This window comes from Triticum aestivum, chromosome 4D, assembly GCF_018294505.1.
Source record: "Triticum aestivum cultivar Chinese Spring chromosome 4D, IWGSC CS RefSeq v2.1, whole genome shotgun sequence".
NCBI classification, from domain to species: Eukaryota; Viridiplantae; Streptophyta; class Magnoliopsida; order Poales; family Poaceae; genus Triticum; species Triticum aestivum.
This window is the reverse complement of record NC_057805.1, coordinates 484,927,089-484,953,827: the sequence shown is the minus strand read 5'-3', so window position 1 is coordinate 484,953,827 and position 26,739 is coordinate 484,927,089. Positions and strand designations below refer to the sequence as shown.

The following is a 26,739-nucleotide window of genomic DNA, read 5'->3' as shown; positions in this document are numbered from 1 at the left end:
GCCAGGCGAGGCGCGCGTGCCGTCTGCGCAACCGTCCGGTCACCGTTAGGGCTAAGAGGAGGGGTGGTTGAGACTTCCGCAGCGACGGAGCAAGACGAACGTGCTCGGGGGCTGCTGGGGAAGACGAGACGGTCCAGTATCTGAACCTTCTCCCCTAGGTACGGGAAGGAGAGGCGCATATGGACCGGCAGTGGTGCAGTTGTCGACAAGGGTCCAAGCCGTGCCTTGGCCGGCAGCTTGAGCAGCGGGGAGCGGTCGCTGGGAGGGGGTGGCTTGCAGCGTGGTATGGCGGGTGGGCGGGGTGCCTTTTGAGGGATTTCATGGGCATGACACTCCTTAGCTATGTGTCCAGCTTGTCAGCAGCGATGACAGCGAACGGGGTTCTTGCAGCTAGCGATGAAATGGAGAGGAGAGAGGCACTTGAAGCAACAAGCATTAGCAGACAGTATATGGGGGAGCAATCGGCTGGGTGGGGACGGCTCAGGGTCCGAAAAGGAGAGGCGCTTATGAACCGGCGACGGAGCAGCTGTTGACAGGGGTCCCAGTCGTGCCTTGGCCGGCAACCTCTTGAGCAATGGAGAGCGGTCACTGGGAGGGGGTGGTTTGCGGCGAGGTATGGAGGGTGGGAGGAATGCCTTTTGCGGGAGCTTGTGGGCACGACACTCCTTAGCTATGTGTCCAGCTTGGCGGCAGTGATGGCAACGAACTGGGTTCTTGCAGTTAGCGATAAAATGGTGAGGAGAAAGGCACTTGAAGCAACAAGCGTCTACAGGCAGATTATGGAGGAGCGTCTTGCTGGAGGGGGGAGGCTTGCATACAGAAATGCGGGGTTTCGGCGGGATGAGCGGCATTGGAATCCCGGCAGGCAAGGGAGCCGCGGGATAAGCTCTTGACTTACGACCGCGGACCATGGTCCAGCCACCAGGATCGAGCGGTGCCCCCTCGCCGAGGGCCGGCATGGAAGAGGAATCTGAGGAACTGCCCGCCGAGCCATACCTATCCAGCGATGCGGAAGCATCGCAAGGACCGGGGAAGAGCTGGCCCCGTGTCACGTCGGCGTAGGACGGTCGTGGACCGCCGGGTAGAGGAGTGGAGCGCGGCGATGCATCGAGGTCCGAGCTCTGAGCAGAGAGTGAAACTCGCTCAGAGGGCTCCGAGCGCGTGCCGGAGAACCCGGTGGACGAGCTGGCCCTGGAGACGGGAGAGCACGGCACCGAGGTGTCAGCGCGAATCCCAGCGATGCAGGGTGGAGATGGGGCCGGCATGGTTGGCGCTGGGGCGGCCGAGCAAGCCGCCGGGGTCACTACAACAAAAATGCCATGTAGAGACACTCAATGTAGGTGCTAAAGGCGCATTAAATCATCTCTAGCAGATTTTAGAGTCGCTCACTGAAGCGTCCCATGAGCGTCTCCTCACGCACCGTCTCAAAGACAGTTGAGGCGCATAGGAAGCGCGTCTACATGGAAATGAGGCATTTTCAGAGCGTCCTTACAAAGCGTGTCTACATGGTATGAGACGTTTAGAGAGCATCCTTATGCCCCTAGGGGCATTGAAAAATTCATACTAGATGCAACTGCATATATGATATATCCTATTTATATTGTATAAAAAATTATTGTTCAATTGCGGTTAATGAAATTACTTGCTAATACCAAATAATTTGACTCTCATCTACATATCAGAATATATTAAAAAATTGTATGTCATCGCACAAAATAATAATGTTGTATTACAGCATAACTGAGAGAGGGAGCCAGTAGTAGTTTACAAAGTCAATTGTACACATCGTCTATAAAATAATTACATGTCTCACAAACTAGTTGATACATATATGACTTGTAGTATCTACATGTTGATAGTGGAACAATAGATCCTTGTTTTCTCTGCCTCTCTAGTTTATCCTTGTGGTTGCTGCCTTTAAAATTCGTACATAGATGTTTTTTCTGCAAAGAAAGGCAAATGAGATATAAATAAATTCATTGGAACTTCTAGTAGTAAGTTTTACTTCACTGAATAGACAACCATAAGAATAGAGAAGAGCGATATTTACATACCACATCGAGGTAAACATGCACTGCAGAAGTTCAATCTAGTTTGGTAGATGTCATGTAACCATATGAAGTGTAGAGACATACTGTAAAAAGAGAGATAAATCTTGATGTAATTGATGGATTCGCTAAGGTGAGAATGCATGAAGTATATTTGTAAGAAAAAATAACAACAATTTACAAAGAAGTATATGTACAGAAATAACAGCAGTTTAACATACAGGGACTGAGTTCTCATGGTTGTTGACACCAATAATATCTAAGCCTTAATACTAGCTCTACATAGGATGATAGTTTACCATTAAAAGACTAAATTCTCATGGTAGTTCACCTTAATAATCTTCAGTCTAATACAAAATCTACATAAGTGAGCATCACACCATTTAGCTGCTCCAGACATAGTGCAAGGCACGTGACCCAGACGTTTCACATAAGCATATATGATTAAATCTTACCAAACATGATAATATATCCATCCAGGGAGCGCTCTTTATCAGATAACATGAGAAAAGTTTCTGCAGATGAGAAACTACATGTATGATAGTAGAAGGCATGCTTATTCCAGAAAATATTAGAACATGGGCGCAAAATTCTCATTTTCATTTATGGTGGGAATGAGGTGCTTTGATAGTTGATACACGAGCTTTAATTATTAACCGCATGAAAAAGAAAGGTTCGTAAAGAACACTGACCATCTTGTATTATCAGGGTATTTTCAGAGGTTGTTTGTCAAACACCTGCATACGTGAGTGTCCGTAATCTTGGAGAAAACAATGAAGAAAGCTATGTGTAAGATCGACATTAAATTGAACCAGTGGTATAATTAGTAAAAAATGAGTTCGGAAAAAGACAAAGTAGTGTTGTCCTAATCTTAATATAGATAATCTGAAGTACGTGCAGTGTCAGATTCTCCTCCACAATTAATTACGCATGAAGGGAGAGGCTCCAATTTTTTACTTTGAATGAATTGATAGAACAGCTGAAAAGAAAAAGTAGATCGACTCACCTACGATGAACTGGCCAAGCTGTTGCTAAAGATCCAGTGACCAGGCCTTGTGCGCTCGATCGCAGGATCCCTCATGGCCTCCAAATCACCGTGTTCCTGAGGCTGGGCCGCCGCCTGCAGGACGGCCGTACTGGGGCTGGGCCGCCACCAGGAGGACAGCGTCCCCGGGGCTGCTGCTGGCGGCCGGCGAGCGCATGGCGGTGGACCTAGGATGGCGAGTCCGGTGTAGGAAGGAGAGGAGCTTGGCAAAGGAGGCGGCGTGGCATGGCGGCGCTAGGTTTAGAGGTGAGAGATCGATCTCTTTTTTCACGGTAGTTATCTTCTTAGCCCATATCGCACGATGTATGGCCGATGGTGGGTTATTTTTAGTGGGCGATGGTGGTTGAACAAAATATACGGAACCACCCAGATTTTGTTAATCGGAATATCAAGGGACGATGTGTTGTGCGTCTCAAAAAACGTCCATATGCACCAAGTGGATTTTAGTAATGAGACGTACACAAAAGCGTCGAATTGAAAACATCTCTACATGGCTATTTTGTTGTAGTGGGTCTCTCTCTCTGGACCTCAACGTCTCTCTCTCCTTCTTTTCTCTCTGAACTGTCACAAATACCTTCTCTCTCTTCTCTCCCGCCTATCACAGCACCTCTCTATCTCTTCCTTTTCTCTCTCACAACACCTCTCTCTCTTTGTGTCTCGCGGATTCTCTCTGCCAAAAAAAAACCACTCTTCTCACAGCATATCTCTGTATCAGAAAAAAAAAACCACTCTTCTCTCTCGCATGGGTCAATGGTGTGCAGGAGGTGGGATGGAGGAAAAAGCGTGTCAAGTGGTTTTGTCCCATGCGTGTCAGTTGGACCGCAGGCTGACCAGCGTCAGGCATCGGCCACGAGGCGGAGAGTGCCAGAAAAGGTAGACCTCTGTGACTTGTGTGCAGACCTATACCTGCACTGAATTACTATTCACATAGGCATCTGAACTCCTGCTAATGGAGCTGCCGCCGACCGAGGGTGTGCTCGTGATGTTCCTTGCAGCACAGATCACAACGCAAACCAAAGGACAAGATAGTGGGTACCCCGGAGCTCGGCCTACACAAGAACTTTGCGGAAAGAGAGGGGAGATATTATTCCTACACTACTAGAACAACACCACCACTTTGCCGTACCAGCTAAACTCGAAAGCTTTCTAAAGAAAATCTGAAAAGAAAAATACCCATGTCGATTGCACGCACAGATGCCTAGGGAAGCCGGGTAGACCATCTGGGTTATTGATAGAATTAGCACCGCACTGATCGATCGCACTACGCCAATTTGATTTATCGCTTGATGGTGCACGCAAGGTATAGGGCTTAATTTAGCACGCACCTAATTTTCAGGCCGCTGCAAAATTGCTCACAACTTCGATTCAATTAAGCGTCATCCTGTTGCTTTCGTTACACATTAATTAATCTTTGCACTGTCCATAATACGCACAGTTTGGAATGAACACGCGTTGATCAAGATCAAAATGGTTTGATTTGCATCCACCCGACTAAAACTTTAGGCCTAAGTAACTACACAAGCTGTTCCAACATTTATGCGATTAGTGTGTGGATGGAGACATACTACATGGAGTTCAAGGACGTGCACGTTTTGCTCGTTTGCGTCACCCCTGTGCCTGAATTTTGGCCACCGTTTTCCTAAAATGGGTAATTTACGCGGGGCGACGGCGCTGCTCCTGGTTGGTTGCGGCGGACAGACATACAGTGCACTTCGAGAGAATCTTGGCTGGCTTCACCGGTCAGCACCACATACATACATTTTGGACAGTACACTACAAGCTCCAATGGCCATCGTTATCATACCGTGAGGAGTAGATGGTTGTAGTTGCACTGGTGAGTTGCTAATGTTAGAGCACCTACAACCAGATGTTTCATATTCATTTCAGACGAACGAGCGGCCTAACGGGCCACTGACCGGATAGAAAAAAATTGTCCAATCGAACCGGACAAACATGTCTCAACGTTTAGAATAACCGACACTCTCATACAAAGCTCATATATGAGGCGGATATGAGGATGTCCGGATGCTCCACTACGTAGGACTTGCAGCAAGGGCCCGCGCCAAATCGCTTGAAAATGACCATCTTCTTATCCCATATATCCCCTTTCTCTCCTCTTTCATGCCTCGTCCGCATAGTCGCCACTGTAGCTATGTCGTCATGCTTCGCCACCGTTCCTAACCCACAACACTTGCACCGGAGACCCCAACCCACAACGCCTCTGACCGTGCAGCCATCGAATGGCACCCCGGTACGTCCAACTCCTCTGGACATACACCTTGCCCTCTATGTGTTTGATGAAATACCCGAACAGTTTTTTTATTCTTTTGATCATTTGTAGGTCACCGATGGATTCATCATCGGATGATGGCTATGGAAACACAGACCTTGGCGAATTCATATACAAAGAGTTCATCTAATCGTTGGATTGGACGATGAAGATGCTGAAATGATGATGATAATGAGCATCAAAAAAGTAATTGAGAAGGAAGAGGAACACGTATTGAACTTCAAGGGTTCGATAAAGGGCCAGAGAGTAGTTATTCCCCGTGATAGGATCGCTGACGCACGACTTGTACACGGACTACTTCACATTGGACCCAACATATCATGAAGGTTTCTTTCGACGTCGCGTCGCTTCCAGCTGAGCAAGCTTTGTTCTTGCGCATAATGACTGCCATGGAGAAGGATAATGATAACTTTAAACTGATATGCATCGACAACTTCGCGATCAACATGCGCACATCCAACTTCTATAATGAATGATACGCACACTCGTGTGTATTCGAGAAAAAACATGCGCACATGCAACTTATCAATGATCTTGTGGAGTATATGTAGATCCATGCTGGAAATCATTGAACCACGCTTTTTATGTTTCAATTATGCATTATGAACAAATTTTAAATTTTGCTCTTTGTGAGCTTTTCTGCTTTTCAAAGCGGAAGACCTTTGTGGATCTTTTTGATTATTTTTAATAATATGACCGTATGCATCGTTCTGATGCAGAGGCCGGAGCCATGTCCCCTTTTCGAAGAAAAAAATATATTTGGACTACTTATTTTTATGTAAGAATAATTTGTAGTCGTGTCCGGTACTCATTGTTTGTGTGTGATGCTCAGTGTGCATGTGTTTGCATGGATATGGATATGAGTTTCAAAAGTAAGGTTACAAATGCGAACATTTGTGGACCGGGCTGACGCTGTCCGCAGTCGTGTCCGCGGTTTGCCCAGTCCGGTCGTAGATGTTGTTAATGGCGCACCGAGTCACCAACTGTGCTCAGCTCAGTTCATACGTGTCTCAAGTGTGCTTATGCTCATTACAGTATTGCGTTTTAGGTTTTTTGTTTAGCTCGTTCAGTGAATCCCGGAAGACCAACGACTAGTTTCGTCCGTCATCCAACAAATTTCATTTGCATTATCCCGAATACGCAAGTTGCATATCATTCCATTGATAGGTTGGGAGAGAGTACAGGGGTGAGCGTCATAGGCGTCGTACACATGAGATGTCGGGCTTAGGCGCTAGTTGAGCAGTGAGGGAGGATGCTCAGCCTCAAAGTTGACATGTTATGTTACAAGAATGATCCTGTCGAGCCCTTTGGCGCCTGCTCTTGCCCAGAGTTTCGCCTCCTGTTGTATGTCCTCGATAAGCTTGTTGTAGGAGGGTGCAGCATTGTCGAAGAGAGCTGCGTTGCGATGCTTCCAAAGTGCCCAAGAGTTGAGGATGATGATGGAGTTCGTCCCTTTGCGGAGGCAGGCTGGCACGACGGCCGTCGTTGCCCTCCACCAGTCGAAGAAGCCGGAAGGGCCATCAGGGGGGAGGCCGGGTGTCGTGGAATAGTCACGGCAGATGCCCTTGTGAAAGGACTTAGTCGTGGAGCCAACGCAACTAGGAAGCTTAAATGGGTTAAAGCGGGACAAAGGATACGAGGGTTATACTGGTTCGGCCCCTTACGGTGAAGGTAAAAGCCTATTCCAGTTGAGGTGGAATTACTAGGGTTTCGATGACCAGGGAGCGAATCCGCTATGCCTGGCTACCGATTTGATGTTATCTCTCTTAAGCCGCCGGCGGGTCATCCCCTTATATACACGGGCTGACGCCCCGCGGCCTACAGAGTCCCGGCTGGCTTATAAACAGTATCCGGCTCGGTAACTAGTTAATCTTGCCTTACAACACAAGTCACGCCATTACGGCAGTTTATCACTACGGGCTTTAGGCCCTTTATTGAACCGCCATCTTCAAGCTTTGATATTGGGCTTCATATGATGAATTACCATAACGTAACCCGGCCCCTCCTGGGCGGGTTACGCCAGTAGTTATATCCCCAACATTAGGCCCCAGATTGATTTGAACTGGTTCATGTCGATCTTCAATACCTTAAGAAGAAAACTTCTGGCTTCTGTCTGTGCAAAAGTTATGACCCGCCGTGACGTCATCTTCTGGATTCCTGATAACCCGCCATGACATCATCTTCCATTAAATTTATTTTTTTATTCTGTCATATCCCAACGGATCTTTATCTTAATAACCATCCCGAAAATCGAGGCGTCGGAGCCGCTGGGTAATCAAGTTTTCGGCCTCCTCGTTTTTCGCGCCCACTTATCAGTCCTCCCTTATAAATAAGCACGACCAGGTCTTTTCTCATTCTCCCCCTTCCTATCGTCTTCCTCCTCTCTCGACCTTGCTGCCGCTCGAGCTCCGCCGCCGCCGCCGTAATAGAGCACCTCATCTTCGTCAATCTTGGCCGCTGCATCAACCTGAATCGACCAGAGAACAGCGGCGATTCTCCGCAGTGAATCTGCAGCCGTAAGTCTCCTCCTTCTCGAACGTCAGATCTGCATTAGGGTTTCCAAATTCTTCCCTGTTCTTCGTGGTTCATCACGGTTTCTTCGTAGTTCTTCCACTGCGGCCTTATTTGATCCAAAAGTAATATGGAAACTTATGCGGTAGTTATTTCGCGTCCATTTTTAATACTGGCAGATCCCTTTCCTTCGCGCAGAGGCCTCACTAGAACTCACGAACTCATCTGTACCTGTTTTTAGGTCTAGGATATCTTCTTTCCTGAACAACCATTTGATCCAAAATAACAGCTGCAACTTGTGAAACTTGTTTGTGCGACACTTAGGCAAAAACTGTATCCGTTATCCATGATGGCTCTTACCGCCGGCTTAACGAGGCAATGCTCAATGAATGATCCTGATCACTCATAGTGGATTTAAATAATCTAATTGCTACTGTTTCCCATGGCGGCTTAAACAATCTGACACAATTAGCCATATATCATTAGGCCCCTTCGTAAGCCGCCATCTTGAATATGAATTGAAGTATTTTCTCTGGCTTAAATTTGAACCGGAAATTTTTATTTTGTCATAGGCTTCCATCCTTCATAATGTCGCCCAAGGCTCCCAAAGCACCCATCACATGTAACTGGGTTACATCCACCGTCACTGATAGCATCTTAGCTGATTTTGTAAAGACTGGTTATCTGCCGAAGAAAGAGGTCATGTCCTATCGTGCTCCTGATCCGTCAGAAGAAAAACCTCAACCCAAGGATGGGGAAGTTGTCATCTTTACTGATCACATGAACCGGGGCTTTGCTCCACCCGGCTCAAAAAATTTCAGAGACGTCCTGCACTTTTTTGACCTGCGACCTCAAGACATCGGACCCAATTCCGTGTCAAATATCTGCAATTTCCAAGTGTTCTGTGAGGTGTACCTTGGAGAAGAACCCAGCTTATTACTCTTTAGAGAGTTATTTTATCTGAACCGCCAAAACGAATGTGCCAATGGGCCCAGCTTGGAACTCGGCGGAATCTCAATCCAACGACGGAGAGATTATCTCTTCCCTTATGCTGAGCCGCCAACTCACCCTAAAGATTGGAACTAGACATGGTTCTACTGTCAAGACACTTCTCCGGCTGATGAGAACCCTCTGCCCGGCTTTCGCGCCCTGCGACTGGAGTCAAATCACCCCTTGCCAGATAAATTATCTCCAACTGAACGTCAACCACTTGCTCCCACCATCAACAAGATCAAAGCTCTTCTGGGAACGGCCTAAATGGCATTGATCTGGTCCGGGTTTGGATTGTCTGGCGGGTTATCCCCTTAAGCCGACGCCCCGGCTTGATGTGCGATTACACTGGCCTGAACAATGATCCTCTACGGTACAGTCCCGACGACTTACCCGAAGACGTTGTTGATGACATGACCAAGTCTCTTCTGAACGAAAGCCTGGCCGATTGCGGGAAAGTGGGCTTAAGCCCTTTCTACAAAGCTAACCCAGCTCCAGCGGTAAGCCATTGACTTGAGCATTTTACTTCCCACCTTGATAATGTTGTCTTTACTCAAAAACCTTTGTTGCAATTTGCAGGCTGATGACAAATTTTGGAAGGTCAAGTATGACCATGAGGCTGCAAAGAGAGCCAGAAAAGCTAAGAAAGCCGCCAGGAAAGCCGCTCCCCGTAAGAAGGGAAGCAAGCCTAGCGCCTCGGATATGTTCTTGACTCTTTAGGTTCCTTTTTTAACCATCTTATTGACACTGATTATCAGCAGGAGGATACAGGAGCGAGTACTGCAATGATTGAAGAGGTAACTATAATTTCCTCCGACTCCGAGCCTTTGCCGAGACAGAAAGTCCGAAGAGTAACCCGGAAAGTAAGATTTTCACATCCTTTAGCTTATCAAGATCCTCAATTTCTTTTGAAGCGACAGATTCACGAAAGTCGGAGGCAGACCCGGACCAGCAAAGATGCAGACCTCTCCTCCGGCTTACCTGATGCAACAAGAAAACGCCGGACTGAGGTTACCTCCGATTTACCTTCTTTGTATCCTTTAGCGGGTTTCACTCGTCAATCACTCAATTTTTCTAACTCAAACTATCAGGGGACTTCACCTTCTTCCGGCGACTCAATGCAATCTAACATGCCAGCTTTCAAAACCGCCCCAGGGTAATGATAATCTATTTATCTTGTGTTTATCTTACTCATGTTTTTGTACTAACCCTTTGATTCCCAGTGTGCAAGTGAAGCCCAGCAAGAAGGCAAGGAGAAGTAAGCCGGCCGAAGAGCCGATCTTGGCTGAATCGGAGCTCAGAACGGCTACTGCCGATACTTCCGTTCCTGAGCCGCCGCCTGAACCAGCTCATGACGCTCCAACTTCCACCACTGATCCATCTGTCGAACAAACTATGGAAGGCTCTGAAAACCCGGAGATCCCCAGCTCGGCCATGATGGATGACCCAGAGGTCGAAATCACCCGGATGGACTTTGTTGAACCGGGGAGACCTACCGCGCTGGCCAAATGTTCTGCCAAAGAAGAACTTCTGGAACGCCGCAAAGCCAAACTGAACGTTACTAATTATGCTCATCTGAGTATTGGAGACATCGTCACTTGCTATCTGAATCAAGTGCACAACAGCCGTGACTTGGAAATTGACATGGTGAAGCAGATTCACCAAAAATCTGAGGTATAATTCTCATTGCTTATTCCTTAGTTATCTTAACTCTACCAGCCCCCAAGTCTTCTGCTTATGATCAAATATGTTGTAGACTTAACACCAGCTTAGTAATTACTGCAAGAAAACCGGCTTATCCGGTAGCGCCCAAGGTCCGGCTTAGATAGCAGATTTGATCCAGCCCTCATCGTGTTTGAACCAAGTATTTTAACAACAATATGCATTAGCCCCCAAGTGCCAAGTACATTTGCCTGCAAAGTGCTTGGGACTTACTTTCATAAACCGCCACTGTAAATAGAGCTCTTGAGCATACATTAGCCCCCAAGTGCCAAGTGTCTTTGCTTGCAAAGTGCTTGGGACTTAATATTGCATTATGATCACCCTAACTGTGACCCGGAAATTATACAGGCCGCCATTAATCAATTTGAGTCGGAGATCTCTGAACTGAAGACTCGATTGAAAACTCAAGAGAATGAGACCCAAAAGGCAAATTCCAAGTTTGAATTCAGTGTATCTGCTCAAGAGAAACTGAAAGAGAAGTTTGAAGCAGAAAGAAAGGCCTGGGCTGATGAAAAGGCCGCTTTGCTCAACCGGGCTGAACAAGCGGAGGCTACTCTTGCAGAAACAACCGCCGAATTATCCGGCTTAAAACGCCATGTATCTCAGATGGTCTCAGCAATCTTTGGTAAGTTACTCTGCAAGTGTTAGCTATTTTAAATCTTTTTCAACAAGTATCTCAATTGTCATTAGCTCACCTGACTTTGCAATGCAGGCCCCAGGAGTTCCAATCTCAACCAGAGCATGCTGACAAAGCTGAAGGCCGTTTATACCCTAGTGGAACAACTCTACACCGGGTCACAACGTGCTTTAGCTGTCGTGGCTCTGTCAAATGAAGTTCCCACTCATCTGGCGGACGTGCTAAGGCGGCTTGCCGTGCTACCTCAACGATTCTAAGAACTGAGACGAGCTTCTGCAAGAGCCGGAGCCATAGCTGCATTAAGCCGGGCCAAGGCATGGCTACCGGAGCTAGACCCGGCCGACATCGCCCTTGGGTATCCCAGCTTGAAGGAGGACGGCACTCCATTTGATCAGAAGGACTTCGCCGCTTGCGTGAAGGACATACGCCCTGTGGCCACTCTGATTGGCAACGATACAGATCTCACCAAGTATCAACCGGGTTATGATGCCGAGAATCAGAGAATTCCAACCCCGCGTTATGAAGTAATCAGCCTGATCCCTCCAACTCGTAAGCATACCTTCGCCCCTGAAGTTGACCCGGCCGAGTTAATTGATGATGAAGCTGAATTTGAAGCCTTGAGTGGCATTGACTGGAAATCATCAACCTTCCAGGACAGGGAAACAACCGGAGGAGCGGAAAGGGATGAACCGGAAGCTTCAGCCCAACAACACCTTTGATCCCTCAGGCGGCTCATGGTTATGTCTTGATAAAAAACAATGCCTCACTTTTTGGACTCGAGGAGTCATGTAATAGAGTAGGAAAATACTTAATTTTGTCGTGCCATTGCGCATTTGTGTGGCGCTCAACACTTCTTAAGCTGCCATCTTATATTCACCCGTATTATACTGATCCTCTGCTTTCCTTGCTTTAATTGTCCTGCATATAGAACAAATCACAAGTACCTTGGCGGCTTACCGCCTGTGATCCTTCGATTATGCTGCCGGTTTATGCGATCCGAACAATGAGGTTGAGAACCCAACCCCGGTTTACCAGCACATATGATATTTATTATGTGCTATCAACGTTATTGATCAAGGTTAAGCCGGTGGAATAAAAACCACCCGTGAACACTTTAGATATGATCAAAAAGAACATCAAGTAAAATCCAAAAAATTGTTTGCAAGAAGAAATTTCAAAAAACCTTAAGGCCTCCGGTTCGAATACGACCAGAAAACCGTCCCAAAGGGGTTAAGCTAAGATTCGAATACGATCATATAGCCCCCAGTGGCTTTGGCGTTGTCGATCAAGAGGGTACCGACAGCTATGTTCTCTTTGGTTCGAATACGACCTATGTTTGAACAGGAAGCCCCCAAATGACCTTGAGAGTTCTTTAACGACGCTGATTCGAATATGATCCACGTTGGTTCTCAAAAGGGGGTTGAGCTATGGTTCAAATATGACCAAGAAAACTTCCCAATGAGTATATCCCCAACACCGGGTATGCGGCACCATGCCATGATGTCGTGCCAAATGATGCGCGAGAAGACGCAGCCGATGGGAAGGTGGTGTAGTGTCTCGTTGTCTTGGTTGCATAGCTTGCAAATGGGCTCGTGGGGAAGATTGTGGCGCGTTCGCCGGTCAGCGGTCCAGCATCTGATGAGAGAGGCAAGCCAGAGGAATATCTTCGCATTGGAAGGGGCCCAAGTCTTCCAGATGGGGCGCCAGAACGGCGCGGTGGTGGCGCCAATGAACAGTGCATGGTAGGCTGATCGCGCGGAGTAGTTTCCGTCGGCCGTCCATTTCCAGGAGAGCTTGTCGGGCTCGTTGGAGAGCTGGACAGTTTGGAGCATCCTCCATAGCTCGACATATTCGATGACCGCGCGGGGGTGTAACACGCCATGGATGTCGGCGATCCAGCCTCTGTTGCTGAGAGCGTCGCTGACAAGGCGTTGGCTCTGGCGGTGCCTCGGGATGAGGGCAGAAAGGGTAGGAGCAATCTCAGGGATGGAGCGCCTGTTAAGCCAGTGATCCTGCCAGAACTTGCAGGTGTTGCCATTGCCGATGGTCCAGGTCGTGGAAGCACGGAAGAGCACGGAGGCCTCGTGATCAGACGGGAGGTGGAGGTGTTTCCAAGAGCGGTCGGGATCAGTGCGCTGTAGCCATAGCCACCTGGTGCGGAGGGCGACGCCGGTCCGGTGAAGATCGTGGATCCCCAGCCCACCAAGCGCAAGGGGACGACGCACCTTTTGCCACGAGACGATGCAACAACCAATGTGGGCATCCTTGTTGCCGTGCCAAAGGAAGTCTCGAATGAGCCTGTTGACCTTCCTGAGGATCGCTGGGTGTAGTGCAAGCGCAAGTAGGATATGCACAGGCATGGTAGTGAGGACGTGTCGGACTAGAGCAAGCCGCTGGCCACGAGACAGCAGAGAGGCCTTCCAGGTGGCGAGCTTCATGGTGAGCTTGTCGACGAGCGGAAGGAGGGCGGAGGCCGGCACTTTGCGACTTGAGAGCGGTAGCCCGAGGTATTTGATAGGGAATTCCGCCATCGGGCAAGAGAGGGAGGCGCCAATGGTGGCGAGGTGGTTGTCACCGCATCGAATGGGTGAAGCGGAACACTTGAGGAAGTTGGTTCGAAGGCCCGAGGCGTTGCCAAAAGTGTCGAGCAGCATTCTGATGGCGGAGAGCTCATGGGCGTAGGGGTGGCAGAAGATCACCACGTCGTCGGCGAACATGGAGATGCTGGAAGCGGCGTGGCGCATGGTCAACCGCTGGAGGATCCCATGGTTTGTAGCATGCTCGAGGAGCGAGTTTAGCTTGTCGATCACCAGGGTGAACAACATGGGGGACACCGGGTCGCCCTGGCGCAGCCCTTGGGCATGAGCGATCGGCGGTCCAGGGGTGCCGTTGAGGAGAACACGAGTTGAAGCTGTGGAGAGGAGGATCGAAATCCACTCACACCAACGCGTGCCAAACCCAAGGTGCCGAAGCGTCTCGAAGAGGAATGGCCATGCCACCGTGTCGAACGCCTTGGCTATGTCCAATTTAAGAAGGACGTGCGGTGCCTAGAGGTTGTGGAGGAGCCGGGCCGTTTGCTGGACGAGAAGAAAATTGTCGTGTGCGCTCCTTCCAGCGATGAACGCACTTTGGTTCGTGGACACCATCTCCCGGAGACGCGGCGCGAGACAGAGGGAGAGAACTTTGGCGAAGAGCTTGGCGACGATGTGTATAAGACTGATCGGTCGGTAATGCGCGAGGGTGGATGCATCTTGTCTCTTGGGCAGTAGGATGAGTAAAGCCTCGTTGAGTTTGCGAAATCCCATGCCGTTCATAGTGTAGAGCTTGTCGAAAGCGGCACATATGTCATCCTTGACGATGGCCCAACACGAGCGTAGGAATTCCGCCGTGAAGCCTGCTACCTCTTGAGCACTGCGTTGGTTCTCCCGTGAAGAGGAAAGGGTGATGCAGTAAAGTAGCGTAAGTATTCCCTCAGTTTTTGAGAACCAAGGTATCAATCCAGTAGGAGACCACGCACGAGTCCCTCGCACCTACACAAACAAACAAGAAACTCGCAACCAACGCGATAAAGGGGTTGTCAATCCCTCAATGGTCACTTACGAGAGTGAGATCTGATAGATATGATAAGATAATATTTTTTGGTATTTTTATGATAAAGATGCAAAGTAAAATAAAAGGCAATGAAAATAACTAGGTGCTGGAAGATTAATATAATGGAAAATAGACTCGGGGGCCATAGGTTTCACTAGTGGCTTCTCTCGAGAGCATACGTATTACGGTGGGTGAACAAATTACTGTTGAGCAATTGATAGAATTGAGCATAGTTATGAGAATATCTAGGTATGATCATGTATATAGGCATCACGTCCGAGACAAGTAGACCGACTCCTGCCTGCATCTACTACTATTACTCCACACATTGACCGCTATCCAGCATGCATCTAGAGTATTAAGTTCATAAGAACGGAGTAACACTTTAAGCAAGATGACATGATGTAGAGGGATAAACTCATGCAATATGATATAAACCCCATCTTGTTATCCTCGATGGCAACAATACAATATGTGCCTTGCTGCCCCTGCTGTCCCTAGGAAAGGACACCGCAAGATTGAACCCAAAGCTAAGCACTTCTCCCATTGCAAGAAAGATCAATCTAGTAGGCCAAACCAAACTGATAATTCGAAGAGACTTGCAAAGATAACCAATCATACATAAAAGAATTCAGGGAAGATTCAAATATTGTTCATAGATAAACTTGATCATAAACCCACAATTCATCGGTCTCAACAAACACACCGCAAAAGAAGATTACATCGAATAGATCTCCACGAGAGAGGGGGAGAACATTGTATTGAGATCCAAAAAGAGAGAAGAAGCCATCTAGCTAATAACTATGGACCCGAAGGTCTGAGGTAAACTACTCACATGTCATCGGAGAGGCTATGGTGTTGATGTAGCAGCCCTCCGTGATCAATGCCCCCTCCGGCAGGACGCCGGAAAAGGCCGCAAGATGGGATCTCACGGGTACAGAAGGTTGCGGCGGTGGAATTAGGTTTTCGTGGATGCTTCTGTTGGTTTGGGGGTACGTAGGTATATATAGGAGGAAGAAGTACGTCGGTGCAGCAACGTGGGCCCCATGAGGGTGGAGGGCGCGCCCAGGGGGGTAGGCGCGCCCCCCTACCTCGTGCCCTCCTGGTTGCTTTCTTGACGTAGGGTCCAAGTCCTCGGGATCACGTTCGTTCCGAAAATCACGTTCCCGAAGGTTTCATTCCGTTTGGACTCCGTTTTATATTCTTTTTTTGTGAAACATTAAAATATGCAAAAAAAAACAGCAATTTGGGCTGGGCCTCCGGTTAATAGGTTAGTCCCAAAAATGATATAAAAGTGTATAATAAAGCCCTTTAAACATCCAAAACAGAATATAATATAGCAGGAAGCAATAAAAATTATAGATACGCTGGGGACGTATCAAGCATCCCCAAGCTTAATTCCTGCTCGTCCTCGAGTAGGTAAATGATAAAAACAGAATTTTTGATGCGGAATGCTACTTGGCGCAATTTTCAATGTAATTCTCTTATTTGTGGTATGAATGTTCAGATCCGAAAGATTCAAGACAAAAGTTTAATATTTACATAAAAATAATAATACTTCAAGCATACTAACTAAGCAATTATGTCTTTTCAAAATAACATGGCCAAAGAAAGTTATCCCTACAAAATCATATAGTCTGGCTATGCTCTATCTTCACCACACAAAATATTTAAATCATGCACAACCCCGATGACAAGCCAAGCAATTGTTTCATACTTTTGGTGTTCTCAAACTTTTTCAATCTTCACGCAATACATGAGCGTGAGCCATGGACATAGCACTATATGTGGAATAGAACGGTGGTTGTGGAGAAGACAAAAAGGGAGAAGATAGTCTCACATCAACTAGGCATATCAACGGGCTATGGAGATGCCCATCAATAGATATCAATGTGAGTGAGTAGGGGTTGCCATGCAACGGATGCACTAGAGCTATAAGTATATGAAAGCTCAACAAAAGAAACTAAGTGGGTGTGCATCCAACTCGCTTGAACACGAAGACCTAGGGCATTTTGAGGAAGCCCATCATTGGAATATACAAGCCAAGTTCTATAATGAAAAATTCCCACTAGTATATGAAAGTGATATCATAGTAGACTCTCTATCATGAAGATCATGGTGCTAGTTTGAAGCACAAGTGTGGTAAAAGGATAGTAACATTGTCCCTTCTCTCTTTTTCTCTCATTTTTTTATTTGGGCCTTTTCTCTCTTTTTTGGGCCTTCTCTCTTTTTTTGTGGCCTTTCTCTTTTTTTTCGTCCGGAGTCTCATCCCTACTTGTGGGGGAATCATAGTCTCCATCATCCTTTCCTCACTTGGGACAATGCTCTAATAATGATGATCATCACACTTTTATTTTCTTACAACTCAAGAATTACAACTCAATACTTAGAACAACAATATGACTCTATGTGATGCCTCCGGCGGAGTACCGGGATATGCAATGAATCAAGAGTGACATGTATGAAAGAATTATGAACGGTGGCTTTGCCACAAATACGATGTCAACTACATGATCTTGTAAAGCAATATGACAATGATGAAGCGTGTCATAGTAAACGGAACGATGGTAAGTTGCATGGCAATATATCTCGGAATGGCTATGGAAATGCCATAATAGGTAGGTATGGTGTCTGTTTTGAGGAAGGTGTATGGTGGGTGTATGATACCGGCGAAAAGTGCGCGGTATTAGAGAGGCTAGCAATGGTGGAAGGAAGAGAGTGCGTATAATCCATTGACTCAACATTAGTCATAAAGAACTCATATACTTATTGCAAAAATCTACAAGTTATCAAAGAAAAGTATTACGCGCATGCTCCTAGGGGGATAGATTGGTAGGAAAAGACCATCGCTCGTCCCCGACCGCCACTCATAAGGAAGACAATCGATAAATAAATCATGCTCCGACTTCATCACATAACGGTTCACCATACGTGCATGCTACGGGAATCACAAACTTTAACACAAGTATTCCTTAAATTCACAACTACTCAACTAGCATGACTCTAATATCACCATCTTCATATCTCAAAACAATTATCAAGCATCAAACTTCTCATAGTATTCAACACACTCATAAGATAATTTTTTTTTCTAGTCCTGGATGCCTATTACTTTTAGGACTAACTTTTCAATTTAAGCAAATTACCATGCTGTTTTGTAGGACTCTCAAAATAATATAAGTGAAGCATGAGAAAACAATAGTTTCTATAAAACAAATCCACCACCGTGCTCTAAAAGATATAAGTGAAGCACTAGAGCAAAAACTATATAGCTCAAAAGATATAAGTGAAGCACATAGAGTATTCTAATAAATTCTGAATCATGTGTGTCTCTCTCAAAAGGTGTGTACAACAAGGATGATTGTGATAAACTAACAAATAAAGACTCAAACAATACAAGACGCTCCAAGCAAAACACATATGATGTGGTGAATAAAAATATAGCTCCAAGTAAAGTTACCGATGAAAGTAGACAAAAGAGGGGATGCCTTCCGGGGCATCCCCAAGCTTTGGCTTTTTGGTGTCCTTAGGTTATCTTGGGGTGCCATGGGCATCCCCAAGCTTAGGCTCTGGCCACTACTTGTTCCATAATCCATCAAATCTTTTACCCAAAACTTGAAAACTTCACAACACAAAACTTAGCAGAAAATCTCGTGTAGGGATGGCGATGGGTAGCGTATTGGCGGGTACTAGCTCCTTCTGCCCAAACCCGTACCCATGGAAAATTTACATACCCACCCATTTCAATACCCGTGGGCATAAATTGGCACCCATGCCCATACCCATCGGGTATCCTATACCCAATGGGTATCTAGTGGGTACAATATATAACATTTTTTTTGTAAAGGTGGAGAAATGAGTTAAATTCAAGTGACGATGGGCGAGCAGTATAGCACTGACGTGGCCTCCTCTGATTGGTGGCCTCTTGGAGGCATCAAGGGAGTATAATCAGCCGTTGGTGGAATCCCAATGTAGTGGAAGGCGGTGGTAAGAATGGGGGGTCGCTAGGTCGAGAGTTGGACAGCAGTTCGGTAGCGAAGGGTCAAGATTTCGTCTTTTTCAAGGAGTCGCATAAGACTTAGGATGAGTGGCAAGCAGGTGATAATGGGCCTATGAGCTATGGCCGGTTGAAGGAATACGAGATTTAGGATGGGCCACAAGATTTGGATGTTGACCTCACATGACATAAGAGTTATTTTCATTTATTAATGTTTTATGGGTATCCATTGGGTTACCCATGGGCATAATTTCATACCCATGCCCTACCCGTATATTTTGCGGGTATGGATACCCATTACCTGTGGGTACAAAATCACTCCAAGTCTTGCCCATGCCCATTGTTTTCGGGTAGGCTACCCGCGGGTACCCATACCCATGGGCAAAACTGCCATCCCTAATCTCATGAGCTCCGTTAGCGAAAGAAAACAAAACACCACTTCAAGGTACTGTAATGAACTTATTATTTATTTATATTGGTGTTAAACCTACTGTATTCCAACTTCTCTATGGTTTATAAACTATTTTATTAGCCATAGATTCATCAAAATAAGTAAACAACACACGAAAATCAGAATCTGTCAAAAACAGAACAGTCAGTAGTAATCCGTAACTAACGCAAACTTCTGGAACTCAAAAACTTCAGCCAAAATAGGACGGCCTAGACAATTTGTCTATTGATCAGCAGCAATTGGAATCAATATTTTATCTCGTTCTGGTGATTTTTAACAATTGTTTTTGTGAACAGAAAGTTTCTGGAATTTTCAGCAAGATCAAATAACTATCATCCAAGAAGATCCTATAGGTTTAACTTGGCACAAACACTAACTAAAACATAAAAACAAGTCTAACCAGAGGCTAGATCAAATATTTATTCCTAAACAGAAGCAAAAAGCAAAAAATAAAATAAAATTGGGTTGCCTCCCAACAAGCGCTATCGTTTAACGCCCCTAGCTAGGCATAAAAGGAAGGATATATCTAGGTATTGCCATAATAATAGGATAGATCACGAAAACCCATTTCATATTCTCTACGTTCAGTAGCAAGTTTTCTTTGAGGCAAGCAAAAGTAATCGAAAGGGCTAAATTTAATGGGACAGAAATCCCCAAGATCAACTTTGGGAGGTATAGGTTCCTCCTTCGGCCCTTCATATTGCACAACCAATTCATCATTATAAGCATTCTTTTGGCAGAACTTCGTGAGCCTATACTCGAGAGAATATCCTAGCTCATTATTTCGAATAGCAAAATAATTATTAAGTTCGGAAATTCTATCAACTAGAACATTGGTAGGAACCTTTTTTCTGAGGTTTTCATTAAAAGCAACATAGTCTAGAGATTGAAAACGCATTATTTCCTCTTGATCAAAGAGGATAGCCTCTATGGGAGGACGGCCAGCGTCCACCCTATAGTGCGCAAATATTTCTTTGGCCTCTTTTATTATAAATCTGAACTCATGAGCCAAAAAGATAGTAGCGGCACGCTTAACAGAAGAATGCTCAATATTAGAAAATTGTAGGAAAATTCTTTGTATGCAAGGGTGCATGTGCATAAATTGCCTTTCAAGTTCAACTACAAGCATGGCGATAGCGTCCGCAAGACTACTAGTTCTATGAAGAATAGAACTACCCAAAGAAGGCAAAGCACCGGCACAAGTAAAGAAATCTTGAACAACCCCTTTTCCAATAATGTTACCACTACCGATTTGAAATTTTTTTTGTATGTAAGATAGGGGGTTCTTCAGCAAGAGCATCAGAATTTTCAATGTTATTATTATTGTCCATGTCGACAATAATTTCCCCAATTTCAGACATAACGGCAGCAAACTCAAGGAACACGAGAAAAGAAGGGACGGAAAGGAGAGGGCGAATAAAAAACGGCAAGGGTGAAGTGGGGGAGAGGAAAACGAGAGGCAAATGACAAACAATGTAATGCGAGGGATAAGAGTTTGTGATGGGTACTTGGTATGTCTTGACTTGACTTAACTTGGCGCAGAAGGATGGTGCAGCGAGAGACGGCCATCGTTTCTTTTCTTTTCTTGCGGGCGGAGGGGTGGTAGATCCTTCCTTGTGCCTCACGACGGCTTATATACACCACGACCCGCAACGCTTCACACACTACAACTACAACCTCGGTGCGAACCAACCTGTCATTGGGATGGTTAGGTGGACAGTGGTATCCTCAGCCCACCAGCATTCAAATCCTGGTGCTCGTATTTATTGTGGATTTATTTCAGGATTTTCAGTGATACGCTTTCAGTGGGAGAAGACGTTCCCGTCGATTACGATTCGCCTATGGTGACTTCATAAAATCTCAAGATGATATGCCGGCTCAGTCTCTCGTAGGTGGTTATAGGGATAAGGTGTGTGTTGTGCGTTCATAGAGATGAGTGTATGCGCGTTTATATGAGCGCTTGCGTCTGTACTGTATTCAGAAGAAAAAACTACAACCTCGGTGATCTTGTTAACTGGCTTAATTGTAATCCGTTACGTGCAGGCACAACTGTGTAATTAAGTCTGCTGCAGAAAGCTCGAGATTATTATGGGAACATATCTACACAAACGAAACAAAAGAGAAGTTTTTTATTCCTTTTATTATGAAAAGTCCTACATATTTTAAGCATCATATGTCCTTACGAACATAGCCATACTGAAAAATAAAATTATATTCAAATTCGTGAGTGCATCCAAGTCTTCTTTCTTCTGTATCCACCGGCAGGTGTGCCGCGAGCATAGCTCGATGTCGCCTCTGATGCTCTGTCTCAGCGGAGCAAACTTTTTGAAACGCAAAGCAAACCAGCGAACGCCGACGGCTACGATTTGCAAAGTACCGCCGGCCTAGAGAAGAAAACATCGATGAGAGCCCGTAGAAACTCTGAGGACCACAAAAGGTGTCCGAATCAAAATGGACCCATTGAAACCTAAACCGAACGGATCTTGGAAGAGCCACCCACCCGTCAAAAATACATTCCACACGCCCTCCGTTGAAGGTAAGCACATCAAAGGGACGGGGAAAAGAGAGGGGTGGTATTATTCCTACACTACTAGAACAACACCGCCACTTTGCCGTACCAGCCAAAACTTGAAAGCTTTCTAAAGAAAATCTAGAAAAAAATTACTCATGTCGTTTGCACGCATAGAGGCCTCAGGAAGCCGGGTAGACCATCTCGGTTATTGATAGAAATAGCACCGCACCGATGGATCGCACTACGTCAATGCCATTTATCACTTGCGTGGGCGCTTAATTTAGCATGCATGCACCTAATCTTTCAGGCCTCTGCAAACTTTCGACTCAGTTAGACTACCTACAGTGGAAGTAACATAGATAGTAACATCACACATATCTAGATAAAATAGATGATGTGGCAAGCAATAAATAAAGAATGAGAGGAATGTGGTAACATAGCTAGTTACTATTAGTATGAGTAATATCACATATATCAAAGCAAGATGAGTCTATGGCCTAATAAATGAAGTGTTGTATGTTACCACATATATGCTACTCCACATTGTAGAGGTAGTAACATAGAGTATATTACTACCCATTGTGGCTAGTCTTAAGCGTCCTCCTGTTGCTTTCATTATACATTAATTAATCTTTGTACTGTTCTGAAAAGGCACAGTTTGCACTGAACACGCGTAGATCAAGATCAGAATGCACTGATTTTGCATCCACTCAACTAAAATTAGGCCTAATGAACTACTCAAGGTATTCCAACATTTATGCGATTAACGTGTGGATGCAGACATACTACATGGAGTTCAAGGACGCCCACGTTTTGCTCGTTTGCGTCACCCCTGTGCCTGAAATTTGGCCACCGTTTTCCTAAAATAGATAATTTACGCGTTGCGACATCGCCGCCCCTGGTTGTGGCGGCGGACAGACGCACAGTGCACTCCGACAGAATCTTGGCTGGCTTTCACCGGCCAGCACCACATACATACATTTTGGCCAGTACACTACAAGCTCTAATGGCCATCGTTATCATACCGTGAGGAGTAGATGGTTGCAGTTCACTGATGAGTGGCTAATGTTAGAGCATCTATAACCAGATGTCTCATATTTATTTCAGACGAACGAGCGGCCTGACGGGTCACTCACCAGACAGGAAAACGGTGTCCAATCAAACAGGACAAACACAGCTCAACATTCGGACTGACCGACACTCTCATACATAGCTCATATCTGAAGAAAAATAATTCTATATGACCTGGGTCGTACGCACTCAACCTGGAGACCCCTTTCCGGAAGCGACAACTGGCAAACCCGAATCTCAACGCAGCAGTAACGCACACACCGTTCCTCTTTGCCAAATCCCAAACTCTACACTCTACAGCTGTGGTTAAAAAAAAACTCTACAGCCGCTGCTGTGATCCGCCCAGCTGCTCGCCACGTCGTCGACGGTGCGCTCCTAGAACCATTGGCAAGTCCCAGATCAGATCAGCGTGTTCCACTCTCGCTGGCAGCGACGATGTTCATCGATGGCCCAACTCGGCGTGCTCCATCATCGCCGGCAATGGCGAGGTTCTTCGACAGCCCGGCTCGCGTCGATCCCTTCCCTATCTAGTCGCCCATCCGCCCACCGGCATGCTCCTTGACTCCGGTGGCAACTCTTTGCTCGGGGCGCTCCATCCCCATCGGAAACGACCATGTTCATCGGTGACGCAGGCATGCAGCTCGGGCACCGCCCATGGTTTGAAAGATCTGTGGGCAGAGAAGGTTCCGGCGGAGAGGCTGCTGACTGCCTTGTATGTTCCTTGATCTGGTGCCTCGCTGCCCTCGTCGCGCTGTGCTGTCGCCGGCGAGATGTGAAGTGATGGGGATAATTTTCTGGACGTGGGAATCGGGGTGGGCAGGAAGTTGAGAACGATGAATGTTGCTTTGAGATTTGGTTCGCCAGGTGTCGCACGCAGAAGTGGGTCTCCAGTTTGGGCACGTACGACGCAGGTCGTATAGGGTTTTTTTCCCCTCATATCTAGGGCGGATATAGAACGCTCGGGCGCGCCCACTACGTACGATTGGCAGTAAGAGCCCACGCCAAATCGCTTGAAGATGACCCTCTCCTTATCCAATCTGTCCGGTTTCTCTCCTCTTTCCTGCCTCGTCCGTATAGTCGCCACCGTAATTCTTGCGCCATCATTGCTCCGCCACCGTCCCTAACCCAAACCGCTTGCACCGAAGATCCCAAACACACGACGCCTCCGTCCGTGAGGCCATCGGACACCACCCCGGTACGTCCAACTCCGCCGGACATACACCTCGCGCTCGATGTGTTCGATGAAATGCCCGAACAGTTTTTTATTTATTCTTTTGATCATTTGTAGGTCATCGATGGATTCATCATCGAATGATGGCTATGGAAACACGGACCTTGGCGAATTCATATACAAAGAGTTCATCGAATCGTGGGATTTGGACGAGAAGATTCTGAAATGATGATGATGAGCATCCAAAAAGAAATTGAGAAGGAAGAGGAACACGTATCGAACTTCAAGGTTGCAATAAAGGGCCAGAGAGTTATTCCTCGAGATAGGATCGCCGACACGTGACTTCTGTACACGAACTACTTTACATTCGACCCAACATTTCATGAAGGTTTTCTTTCAATGTCGCTTCCGGATGAGCAAGCTTTGTTCTTGCGCATAGTGACTGACTGCCATGGAGAAGGCTAATGACAACTTTAAGCAGAGAATAGATGCATCGACAACTTCAACATCAATATGCGCACATGCAACTTCTCAATGATCTTGTGGAGTATATATGGATCCACACCAAAAATCATTGAACTACACTTTTTATGTTTCAATTATGCACTATGGACAAATTTTATGCTTGGATTATATTTGGACAATTTATTTTTATGTAAGAATAATTCGTAGTAACATGCGGTTACTCATTGTTTGTGTGTGATGCTCAGTGTGCATGTGCTTGCATGGATATGAGTTTCAAAAATAAGATTACTAATGCGAACATTTGAGGACCGGGCTGACGCTGTTCGTAGTCGTGTCCGCGGTTTGCCCAGTCCGGTCGTAGATGTTGTTAATGGCGCACCAAGTCATCAACTGTGCTCGGCTCAGTTCATACGTGTCTCAAGTGTGCTTATGCTCATTACAGTATTGCGTTTTAGGTTTTGTGTTTAGCTCGTTCAGTGAATCCTGGAAGACCAACGACTAGTTTCGTCCGTCGTCCAGCCACCAACGACCCATCCAGCTGATGGAGCTCGGCGCCCATGAATGAAAATCGCTATGTCATGGAGGAAAGAACATCATTGCCGAAAGCCACCGGACTTTGTAGTATTTCTTCGAAGCCTTTTTTTACGATCAAAGGAGCTAAGCTCCCAATTTATTTGCATAAACAACCATCAATTTCATTTGTACTAAGGTTAGTACAAAGTTGAGTCATCTATTTTGAAACGAAGGGAGTAGTATTTTGTTCTAGCCTAGCCGTCATCTACTCATTGTTGCTACATATCTTTATTTGTATACTAGTATTTTGTACGCGGTACTTTGCAGGAGCCCCTGACCGTTCGTTCGATGCTCTTCCTCTTGGCTACGCAGATCGGTGTTGTTTGCTTGCCTCGTCAGCCGTCACTTCCACTCCTGCGTGTCGCAGGGGGAGCAGGCTTCTTGGGCGATGGCGGTGATCTGGACGCCGGTGTCGTAGACCTCGCCGGCGTGCCACTGGCGCGGCAGGACTTCATGTTCGGCATAGACCCATGCCCCGTCGAACCCGCTGGTCACCACCGCCCTCAGCTGCAGCGGCCCCGGCGGCGCCTCGCTCGTGCTCCACGCCGGCCCGTGGTCGTGTGTCATGAACATCCAGTTGAACGAGCCGACCTGTGCGACATCGATCTCGACAATGTCGGTCTGGCCGCCCTGGTAGAGGATCGTGACGGCCAGCTCGCTGGGCGCGCGGCTCCGCTCGTCCACCCGCACCGAGAGGTTCTTGCCCTCGTACACGCACGGCACCCTGCACATTCGCGGCAGCGTTGACAATCTTGAGTCTAGCTCTTTCCAATCTCCATGCACCGAGACAAATAAAAGAGAGGGGGCTTTGGATTACCTCTTGTACTCGACGTCGACGGCGCCGAGCTTGGCGAGCCGCCCAGCCATGCCGGGGCGGGCCATGGCGGCGAACGCCGGGCTGCTCAGCACGAGGTCGGTGTCGTTCGTCTTCGTGCTGGCGCGGTCCGTGACGACGACCTTCACGCCGGCGGTAGTGCAGAGTTCCTCTTCCTTGCAGCGCACCTGGAAGCACGCGCCGCAGCCGACGCCTTGTCTGTACAGGGCGGGGCCCGTCCCGGCGAGCAGGTCGCCGTTGAGGGACGCGGCCGCCGTGCCGTACCCGCAGGAACCGGCTGCAAGACACGACAATCGAACAATCAGAACCATGCATGTGCCATGTATAGGTAGAAACAGAGCATGTGTATGCAGGTGTAATATATGAATTGTACCGGCGAGGGTGAGAGAGGACGCGTAGTAGGCGGCTTTGGTGCGGTGCACGCAGCTGTCGCAGGCGGAGGCGGGCGGCGTGAGGGTGGAGAGGAAGAGGAGCGGCAGCAGAAGGATGGAGCAGCGAGAGACGGCCATCGTCGTTTCTTTTCTTTTCTTGCGGGTGGTGGTGGTGGTCCATGTGCCTGACGACTGCTTATATACACCACCACCACGTCCTGCCACGGTGCACACCACTCAGGGTCTACAACTACAACCTCGGTGATCTTGTTGACTGACTTTCTTCTAGAGAGCTCGACAGATTATTCTGGGATACTATCGTCTCTCTAACCATCCAACCACATGTTGGTTTCAAAAAAAAGGTCTACTATTTTTTGTGAAAAGGCCTACATATTTTAATCATCATATGTCCTTACAAACACATCCATACAAAAAAATAAAATTACATTCAAATACTTG

At 46.8% G+C, this 26,739-nt stretch overlaps 1 protein-coding gene and 1 long non-coding RNA gene across 2 annotated transcripts; both read right to left on the bottom strand.

Annotated features, from left to right (window-relative positions):
- Positions 1-1,708: 1,708 nt before the first annotated feature.
- On the bottom strand, positions 1,709-3,646 carry LOC123100477 (uncharacterized). The gene is made up of 3 exons (XR_006448408.1): positions 3,055-3,646; positions 2,055-2,808; positions 1,709-1,943 (listed from the first exon to the last, which is right to left on the bottom strand). It is a non-coding gene; the product is annotated as an uncharacterized lncRNA (long non-coding RNA).
- Positions 3,647-25,172: 21,526 nt separating this feature from the next.
- On the bottom strand, positions 25,173-26,436 carry LOC123100476 (expansin-like A1). Its single transcript, XM_044522407.1, has 3 exons — positions 26,283-26,436; positions 25,892-26,186; positions 25,173-25,798 (listed from the first exon to the last, which is right to left on the bottom strand). Exons 1-3 carry the CDS (start codon positions 26,416-26,418, stop codon positions 25,417-25,419), a joined length of 813 nt encoding a protein of 270 aa, XP_044378342.1. The 5' UTR covers positions 26,419-26,436; the 3' UTR covers positions 25,173-25,416.
- Between the last annotated feature and the right edge of the window lie 303 nt (positions 26,437-26,739).